The following is a 10,810-nucleotide window of genomic DNA, read 5'->3' on the forward strand; positions in this document are numbered from 1 at the left end:
CGATATTTTATGTTAAAATACATTATTTAACTCAGTTTATTGTTCATTAACTATTAGCATGTCGTTCATGGGTTCGCTCAGATCCGTCAATCTCTCTCCAGCTCAACCAATAGCGTGAGTTTGGAGGCGTGGCTACAGTAGTGGGCGGAGCCACAGGGTGTTTAGACTATGGCTGACACATTACATGGGAAAAGACATTCAGCTTTGGTTACAAAATTCACTGCATTTAGATCTTCAAAGATTAAAACGATCAAAGTGAACAGGAAAATGCGAAGCTGTGAACTACAATGGACGTTTCAATACTATAAAGCATCATCATGCATCCGTTCAGAAAGACAAATGTACCAGTTTATAATGTTAACTCAAACAGTTGTGGCGCGTCATGGGTTTATTATAACCGAGGCGCTTGCGTTCGCTTTAGACCGAGTGTTAGTCTACTCGATTACTTACTCATGACACGTAGCAACACAGCTAAAAGTATTCCTAAAACGTTGGACCTGTGTTTGAAAGTAGCCTACGTTTAAATGTTGAGACATGCCTTCACAAGCACCCGTAAGACCTGTGACTGATGTTTGAGTTTGCAAAGTATTCCACTAATGTCCAATAGATCCACTAGTGTCGCAGAACTACATACTTCACCTTTAACTTCACTCTATAGGCCTTTCCCAGACGGGGTGAGCTGTTACCTGTTGAGATTGTGAGAGGATCTCATTACCACAGAGCCCTTGAATGACATGGAGTAATTGTAGGACACTAAACCCATGATCAGTGCCAGAGCCAGTGACGACTTCTGTAATTAGTCGACAGTAAGTCGTCAGCATCTGCCGAGATGCTTTTCAACCTCTAAAATCACTGGCCTCGTTTGAACTTGGCATTAACATGCAACCTGTTTCCGGATGTTGTCCACATACACACTGAAAAGACATGTGTAAATGCGTTTGTGATCAGATCTGTGTGTCCTGGTACAGAGGTAGTCGAAGACGGATCGTGATTGGATTGTAACGTTAACTAAATCTAGCCATCGTTTTTTGCGAGACAATCAGGAGCGGAGTAGAAAGCAGTGAAGGTCCCGATATACTCACTGCTAATTTATTCTTCATTCTTTGCTTAGGGGTCTTTGGAAGGAAGCTTTGGAAAGCTGTTTCGAACACTAGACAAACTTCGTTTTCATCCTTATTTTGTTGAATTGATGCCACACCAGTTTGTTGAAATATATTGGGACCTTATGTTTGCTTTCACACCTGAAAGTTGCACAGCTATTCATTGTCTGAAAAGGATGCGCAATTTTCCCACCATATCTAGCAATGATTTCAACGTTTCTATCACAGCATCTTTAAGATGTATTGTTATTTTTGCAACCTCCGCTTCCTCATTTACGAGAATTTCAATGTGTAGCTCCGTGTCTTTAAAAGAAACCCCATCACTTCAGGTGCGACTTTACACCTCGGCCATTTTTTTTCTATGAATTATTTTAAATAATGCACGGGACACAGAGATCTGATCAGTTTTCCAGATACAGAAGCTACTTGATGTTGACAAGCATAAATGTGCCGTGTCCTGATTGGCTGATGATCCCCATCTGCTTGATCGGATCACGGTCATTGCATCTTAATGCCAAGTGCAAACGCAGCCTTAGTGTATGGAAAACAGAGATCGCTTTCTTACTGTGGAGCGTTTTTACAAGAAAATACTATTTCAGTCTTTCTACTTCAAAATATCATCCCAGACAGGAACATAGTGTCGGCCCAGATCCGGCCCACATCTGGTACACGTTGAATCTACGACATCTTGTTGCTGGCTGGGATGTTTAAATCAATGTGTTGTAATTACTTGTGAAATTTACTAGGAATTTCTGAGGCACCGAATGAGCCAATGAGCATGTCCAGTAGGGCTGGGTTAAAAACATACATTTCTCCATTTTAATTGATTCTCATTTTTGATGAACAGTATAAAAATCCCAAGAATCAATATTTTAGTCAATGCTGTTTTTAGCTAGCCTGACTCCGCCCTCCTTCGTACTTCCGCTCAATTTTCATTTTCCTTCAGTACTACGTATGGGATTGTGCTGTAGACTTTGGTTTTCTCCGATCAATTTTTTACTGGGCCAATCAGCGAACAGAGGGAGTGGCTGAGAACGATGACGTTGATGTTGTGCGTTATTTGGAGTTGTAGTTCAGTAATGGCAGCGGAGAAAGATGCGAGCGAATCCATTCAGTCCGTTGTGGCAACGCTGCCGAATATCGAGACGTTAAATCCGGAGCAAGAACAATCTTTGCTTAGTTGTGTTGGTGGGCATCCTCCCCACGGGTTTCGGGAAAATACATATGTCACGACCAACGTTAGCGATTGGTTATGGCAGATAGAGTGACTCTGGGCAGATCCAATAATTTTAGACTTCAATAGAGTTCCCGCCTACAAGGAAGTTAACGCTTATCAATGGAGCGGTGCCAGACTCTATGTACAAATGAAATGTACGAGAGTCTGGTGGGACCAGGCTAGTTTTTAGCATCCAATCCAATAAATCGCAATAAGCTTTGTGCTTTGTTACTTTAGATATTAAACAAAGTCCCAGCTTTCAAAGTCTCTCAATTTCATTGCAAAATTCAAATAAGTTTAATGTAGCGGGACGGATCGCTGTAGTGCCACAGTTCAAGCAGCTCGTGAAGAAATCATCTCTTCCTCTTTACTACTAGTCACAGCAGCAAATCTTGAATCAAAATCGAATTGAATCTTGTAAATATGTGTCAATTCCCAGCTTTAATGTCCAGAAATAAACTAATCAAACCTACAGGCAGAGTTGAAAGTCAGCTTTCCGGTCATGTCCGAATAAGCTGGTCCTAACTGTTGACCTTGGAAAACTTCCCCTCATTCGCTTCTTTTTTAATTTCAAACCAAATTTTTTTTGTTGTTCAATAACTCGTCTGGACATGCTCATTGTCTCATGCGGTGCTGTGCTACTTCAGATGTGCGTCTTGCATCATCAACACGGAGCTAAATTTCGATTCAATTCAATTCAGAGAACAGACTCGACAAGCAACCGCTTAAAATAACAATTTGTTCAACAATTAAACAGCACAACTCAGAGGTGTGTCCATCGTATAGTTCAATACAATGCTCTAATTGCAGAAAATCATAGTCAATGGATGCGATAAACTAAAGCCTTTTTTTTCCAGTTCAATTTTCTGTTTCTAAAGTAAATATCAACACAGGAAAGAAAAAAATATTTAATAAAAAAGGAGTTGTGGATTTCTATATATGTATAGTGTGTGATTTGCAATTATTCTTTGACAAGTGCAGCTGTAAATAACTGACTGAAACATGTAATTCAGAATGACAACACTAGAGAGATCTGCATAAAAGATAAGAAAGAAAAGCAGGGGGGAAATGTGGCAGAGTGAAAACGCTCACATTTCAGCAGGTGAAAGTGGACTTGAGGAATATGTCCTTTGATCACAATATCAGCTGACAGACCAGAGCGATTATGACAGTGGGATGTCCATTACTCAGGCATAGAACAAGAGTGTGGAGTTAAGGAAGAAAAGCGGTGAGGAGGAGGAGGATGGGAAAGCAACACAAAGCAGAACAGAAAGACAAGAGCCACACGTCTTCATCATCAGCAGACAGACTCACACAGGGCAGCAGGACACATGAGTTTCTCACACACACACACGCGCACACACACACACAAGCTGCATGCAGAAGAGCAGGTGAAGGGAATTCTGGGAGGGGGTCCGTATATACCTTTGTATAGGCCCTGCAAGTCCTCTCTCTTTTTTGACGCTTTTTTTTATCAAACACAAAGACAGGAGATTAGGAACAACACACACAAACACACACACACACACACACACACACACACACACACACACACACACACACACACACACACACACACACACACACACACACACACACAGACAGAGAGAGAGAGAGAGAGAAAAAGAGAGGGAAAGAGAAACAGAACAAATAAGATCCTGTGTGTCAGCCATTTCAAGTATGGAGTGAAGTGTTCAAAGTGTTCAACTAGGAGCTCTGTTCCAATGATTGGATTTCTTTTTTCTAATTTTGAAAACCACTGTTTTTTCATTTTAAAATATTAAGCGCATTTACATGCACATTCTTAACCCAATAATGCTTAGTAAGCTGACAATGCGTGTGGACATGTGATCGTGTTAACCTGTTTTCCTTTATCAGAGTAAAGTCATAAACTGATCCAACACCTCTGTTTCCCACCATTTCCACAAGCGAGAACGTAGTTTTTCTCAGAGGCTGATCTTTCATACGTCACTTCAATTAAAGGTGCAGTGTGTAATATTGAGAGCTAGTGGTTGAAATGGGTACTGCAGTCCAAATTCATAATATTGGAGAGGGTCGTTCCCCCGCCTCCTCCTCCTCCACAAACTCGACGCTCACACGGGTTGCCAGATTGACGACACACCACAAGAACGAGCATAATTTAAAATGGAAAGTGACAAGCTTTACACTAAGTTGATCCGCTAAAGTATCAACGTCATAGAGCTTTTTAGTTCTGTAGAATCTGCGATCTCTGACCCAGTTCGTTTGATGGTTTCACTTGCTGCAATACACTGTGTTTTCTGCCAACTGGCAACCTGTGGTGGCAAAATACTATTGGATAAATCGGCAGTGAGCGAGATCACGCAGATCAAAACAAAAACAGGCATTACGTCACGGAACGCACATTTCAAAGTTTAATAATTAGTTGTAACAATGTTTTTCTTAGAAACAAGTATTTGAACTCAGCATGTTTCCTAAATATCTGCAAACATATTATGGTATTTTTATGCTTTAGTAAAGTCAAAAAACTTACATACAGCACCTTTAAGTATCAAATTACATGACATACAGTAAAAGTACGGAGCTATTCAATGAACGTGGATACCAGACAGTTCAGATGTGATCTCTGCAAAATCTGTAGAGAATATTATGTTTGTATATTTATGCTCATATTGAGAAGTTGAATAATTGACTTTAAACTCTATAAATCTATTCAGAGCTCTATTTTCTGGGATGCGTGGAGTGATGGATGGATGATTGGTTGTGTGGATGGATGTGTGGATGGATGGATGTGTGGATGGATGGATGTGTGGATGGATGGATGTGTGGATGGATGGATGGATGGATGGATGATTGGTTGTGTGGATGGATGTGTGGATGGATGGATGTGTGGATGGATGGATGTGTGGATGGATGGATGGATGGATGTGTGGATGGATGGATGGATGTGTGGATGGATGGATGGATGGATGGATGGATGGATGTGTGGATGGAAGGATGATTGGTTGTGTGGATGGATGGATGGATGGATGTGTGGATGGAAGGATGATAGGATGGATGGGTGGATGGATGGATGGATGTGTGGATGGAAGGACGATTGGTTGTGTGGATGGAAGGATGATTAAGGATGATTGGTTGTGTGGATGGATGGATGGGTGGATGGATGGATGTGTGGATGGATGGAAGATTGGTTGTGTGGATGGATGGATGGATGTGTGGATGGAAGGATGATAGGATGAATGGGTGGATGGAAGGATGATAGGATGGATGGATGGATGATTGGTTGTGTGGATGGATGGATGATTGGTTGTGTGGATGGATGGATGGATGGATGTGTGGATGGATGGATGGATGTGTGGATGGATGGATGGATGGATGATTGGTTGTGTGGATGGATGGATGGTTGTGTGGATGGATGGATGATTGTGTGGATGGAAGGATGATAGGATGGATGGGTGGATGGAAGAATGATAGGATGGATGGATGGATGATTGAATGATTGGTTGTGTGGATGGAAGGATGATAGGATGGATGGGTGGATGGAAGAATGATAGGATGGATGGATGAATGTGTGGATGATGGATGGATGGATGGATGTGTGGATGGATGGATGGATGTGTGGATGGATGTGTGGATGGATGGATGGATGGATGTGTGGATGGATGGATGGAAGTGTGGATGGATGATTGGTTGTGTGGATGGATGGATGGTTGTGTGGATGGATGGATGGATGATTGGTTGTGTGGATGGATGGATGGTTGTGTGGATAGATGGATGGTTGTGTGGATTGATGGATGATTGGTTGGGTGGATGGATGTGTGGATGGATGGATGGATTGATGGATGTGTGGATGGAAGGATGATAGGATGTATGGGTGGATGGATGATAGGATAGATGAATGGATGGATGTGTGGATGGGTGGGTGGATGGATGATAGGATGGATGTGTGGATGGAAGGATGATAGGATGGATGAATGGATGGATATGTAGGTGGATGGATGGATGGATGGGTGGATGGATGTGTGGATGATAGGATGGATGGATGAATGGATGGATATGTGGGTGGATGGATGGATGGATAGATGGATGTGTGGATGGAAGGATGGATGAATCGTTGGATATGTGGATGGATGGATGGATATGTGGATGGAAGGATGATAGGATGGATGAATGGATGGATATGTGGAAGGATGGATGGATGGATGGATCGATGGATGTGTGGATGGATGGATGGATGTGTGGAAGGATGGATGGATGGGTGGATGGATGGATGGATGTGTGGAAGGATGGCTAGATGGATGGGTGGATGGATGTATGGATGGATATGTGGAAGGATGGATGGATAGATCGGTGGATGGATGAATCGATGGATGTGTGTGTGGATGGATGGATGGATGGATATGTGGAAGGATGGATGGATAGATGGGTGGATGGATGTGTGGATGGATGATATGTGGATGGATATGTGGATGGATATGTGGATGGATGGATGTGTGGATGGATGGATATGTGGATGGATATGTGGATGGATATGTGGATGGATGGATGGATGTATGGATGGATGGATATGTGGATGGAGGGATGTGTGGATGGATGTATGTGTGGATGGATGTGTGGATGGATGGATATGTGGATGGATGGATGTGTGGATGGATGGATATGTGGATGGATATGTGGATGGATGGATGGATGGATGGATGGATGGATGGATATGTGGATGGAGGGATGTGTGGATGGATGGAAGGATGTGTGGATGGATATGTGGATGGATGGATGTGTGGATGGATGGATGTGTGGATGGATGGATGGATGTGTGGATGGATGGATGGATGTGTGGATGGATGGATATGTGGATGGATATGTGGATGGATGGATGGATGGATGTGTGGATGGATGGATGTGTGGATGGATGGATGTGTGGATGGATGGATATGTGGATGGATGGATGGATGGATGGATGGATATGTGGATGAATATGTGGATGGATGTGTGGATGGATGGATATGTGGATGAATATGTGGATGGTTGTGTGGATGGATGGATATGTGGATGGATGTGTGGATGGATGGATATGTGGATGGATGTGTGGATGGATGGATATGTGGATGGATGGATGGATGTGTGGATGGATGGATGTGTGGATGGATGTGTGGATGGATATGTGGATGGATGGATGGATGGATGGATGTGTGGATGGATGGATGGATATGTGGATGGATGGATGGATGTGTGGATGGATGGATGGATATGTGGATGGATGGATGGATGTGTGGATGGATGGATGTGTGGATGGATAGATATGTGGATGGATGTGTGCATGGATGGATGTGTGGATGGATGTGTGGATGGATGGATATGTGGATGGATGTGTGGATGGATGGATGTGTGGATGGATATGTGGATGGATGTGTGGATGGATGGATATGTGGATGGATGGATGTGTGGATGGATGGATGGATGGATGGATGGATGGATGTATGTGTGGATGGATGGATGTGTGGATGGATATGTGGATGGATGTGTGGATGGATGGATATGTGGATGGATGGATGGATGGATGGATGCATATGTGGATGGATGTGTGGATGGATGGATATGTGGATGGATGTGTGGATGGATGGATGGATGTGTGGATGGATGGATGTGTGGATGGATATGTGGATGGATGTGTGGATGGATGGATGTGTGGATGGATATGTGGATGGATGGATGGATGTGTGGATGGATGTGTGGATGGATGTGTGGATGGATGGATATGTGGATGGATGGATGGATGTGTGGATGGATGTGTGGATGGATGGATGGATGGATGTGTGGATGGATGGATGTGTGGATGGATGGATATGTGGATGGATGGATGGATGGATGTGTGGATGGATGGATATGTGGATGGATATGTGGATGGATGTGTGGATGGATGGATATGTGGCTGGATGGATGGATATGTGGATGGATGGATGGATGGATGGATGTGTGGATGGATGGATATGTGGATGGATATGTGGATGGATGTGTGGATGGATGGATATGTGGCTGGATGGATGGATGTGTGGATGGATGGATGAGTGAGTGAGTGGATGACCTTCTTGAGAGTGTTGACTGAGTACAATAACAGATAAATCAGCCGTGGGAGTTTCCGTGGCAATATAAGCCATGCTGGAAAGGCCATAACTCAAAATAACCTCTAGCATTAGGCACTGTCGCCTCACTCATCAACTTCATTAAACTTTTAAAGCATTAATTCACTTTCCCTGGCCACTGAATTAGTCCTGATAAAGCATCTCCAGCCGAGACCGTCGAACCAGAATTGGTAATGTTTTTAGGACTTAAAGCATCAATCTTGATCATATCAAGCTTCAGACATGTGACTCATGAGCCAGAAAGAGTAGTGTCCTGTACCTTGTTGAAGCTGCGGCCCGCCGTGTCTTTATCGTTGGGCTTGAGCTCCTGAAGCTGAGCGTCCAGTATATCCACCAGCTGCTCCATGAGGCGCACAGACCAGCTGATGTCCCCGGCGAACACCGGGCCCTGCGTGTGCCGCGCCAACTCGTTCGCCAGGTTAGCAGCGTTCTCACCAGTGCGGATCTGCAGGACACCAGTCACAGACATGCTAATACACTGGACGGTTACTCATATTAATTAGGGCTGGGCATTGCCACAGATTTCACCATTCAACTACAGTAGTCAACATTTGCTAAACACATGGTTGTCTGAAAGTAATTCAACCGTGTAGAAAGCTGATGAATGGTTGCATGTAACGAGTCGATCTGTTTTTAATGGTCAAACGCCTCAGTCTCGTTGATGTTCGAGAGTAACACATATGAGGCAAAATTACTTCTGTGTGATTATAGTTAATTATTTACTGACATTCTTGTTTTTCCAAGCCCATATATGTATGCATGTATACAGTAGTCAACATTTGAAGTGGATCAAAGTTACACACGAATTTCCAACAATACCCGTTCTTGTATTAGGACGACTTTGATGACCTTTTTTGATCCACTTTAAATGTTGACTACTGTACTTCAATTCACAAGCTTGCTATTAAATATTGATTCAGTACATGTCCATTTTTCTCAAGGAAAAAAACCTTTCTAAACTAAAACTGTAAACTGTACAGGGAAACACTGTCAGGCTGTGCATTACTAATATTGCATTATTATTAGAGGTTAATGTTCATTCACCAACTGAAAACAGCACAGACTAAAAAAAACATTTCTTGGGATATAAGAATAGATGTCAGTTCTTCAAAATGAGAATTGCTTAAAACGAAAAATTAATATTTTAATATTAATACCCGATCCTAATACGAATTTTCTGCTACATCAGCTCGGTGAATATTAGGCCTTGTTAGTGGCATCTATATTATATTTATAGATATAAAATCCAAATACTACTAAATGTACATATTCATTTTGAGTATTAATAGACCAATACATATTAACCTGATATTTGCCCCCACAAAAAAAAAGAAGTGTTAGTTTGACAGACTAGTCAATATATGCTTCATTTATTTTTATTTTTTTGTAAATTTGAATACTGTATGGAATAAAGTGTGCGTGTTTGATTTTTAAAAAATGTTATGTCTATTTTGCTACATTAAAATGCATCGCATTATACTAGCAGTGTATTAAAAGATGTATATACGGGTGAAACTCGAAAAATTAGAATATCGTGCAAAAGTTATAATTTTGAGGATTATGGCTTACAGCTTATGAAAACCCCAAATTCAAAATCTCAGAAAATTAGAATATTACATGAAATCAATAAAAAAAAGGATTTTAAATACAGACATGCCGGCCCTATTATGAGTATAATCATGCATATGTATAGTTATAAATACTAAATATATTTGTTTCACCTTTTAATTTGAATTACTGAAATACATCAACTGTTGCACCATATTCTAATTTTTCGAGTTTCACCTGTATAGTATATCCTATTTTAGCCACATACATACAGTACACTCAAAATCAAGTAAATCTCAACTGCGTGATTGTTTATATCATAACTTGTATTATGTCACCCAGCTCTAATATGCTAGATGCGACTATACGTCATGACGATATTAAGATTTAAAAACATTAACATTATCATGTTCTGTAAAGCTGCTCCGAAACCATGTGCTATCCAGATGAACTTGTCGTCCTTCAGTTATGGTGACTGACCTTCTGTGCCACCTGGCTCACCCAGTGTGAGGTACAGTTGCTGAGATCAGGGCCTTTCGGGCTCCAGATGCCGTCGCCAGCCGAGCACAGGAACAGCGCCATCCCTGACCACACACACAGCGCAAACCAGCTCAACACTCACTTCAAGGCCAGCCTTTGAGTATCACATAACACTTTTCAGATTTAGTGTGTGTTCACACTTGGCATGTGTGGTTGGATTAAAACGAACACTGGTGTGATTGCTCTGTTAGTGCGGTTGAAGTGTGAACGCTGCGATCTGAACCAAACAAGCGGAGCGAGACGCTGAAGAGATGAGTCTGAGTCCGCTTACAAACCAACTCTGGTGC

The 10,810-nt window shown here is 42.1% G+C and overlaps 1 protein-coding gene across 7 annotated transcripts in view; it reads right to left on the reverse strand.

Moving 5' to 3' along the window:
• The window catches only part of adgrl2b.1 (adhesion G protein-coupled receptor L2b, tandem duplicate 1), a 122,908-nt gene that overhangs the window by 42,711 nt on the left and 69,387 nt on the right, over positions 1 to 10,810 (reverse strand). For 4 of the 7 annotated variants that reach the window (XM_077242122.1, XM_077242119.1, XM_077242123.1 and 1 more), the window contains 2 exons: positions 10,464 to 10,567; positions 8,695 to 8,880 (listed from right to left, as the gene is read on the reverse strand). In XM_077242122.1, coding sequence (XP_077098237.1) covers positions 8,695 to 8,880; positions 10,464 to 10,567 — 290 coding nt within the window. Of the gene's footprint in view, positions 1 to 3,741; positions 3,781 to 8,694; positions 8,881 to 10,463; positions 10,568 to 10,810 lie in introns of all 7 variants that reach the window. The other 3 variants (XM_077242121.1, XM_077242118.1, XM_077242124.1) reach the window with 1 other exon arrangement.

This window comes from Siphateles boraxobius, unplaced genomic scaffold (assembly GCF_051911475.1).
Source record: "Siphateles boraxobius isolate OS27281-9 unplaced genomic scaffold, OSU_SipBor_1 25, whole genome shotgun sequence".
In the NCBI taxonomy this organism is placed as follows: Eukaryota; Metazoa; Chordata; class Actinopteri; order Cypriniformes; family Leuciscidae; genus Siphateles; species Siphateles boraxobius.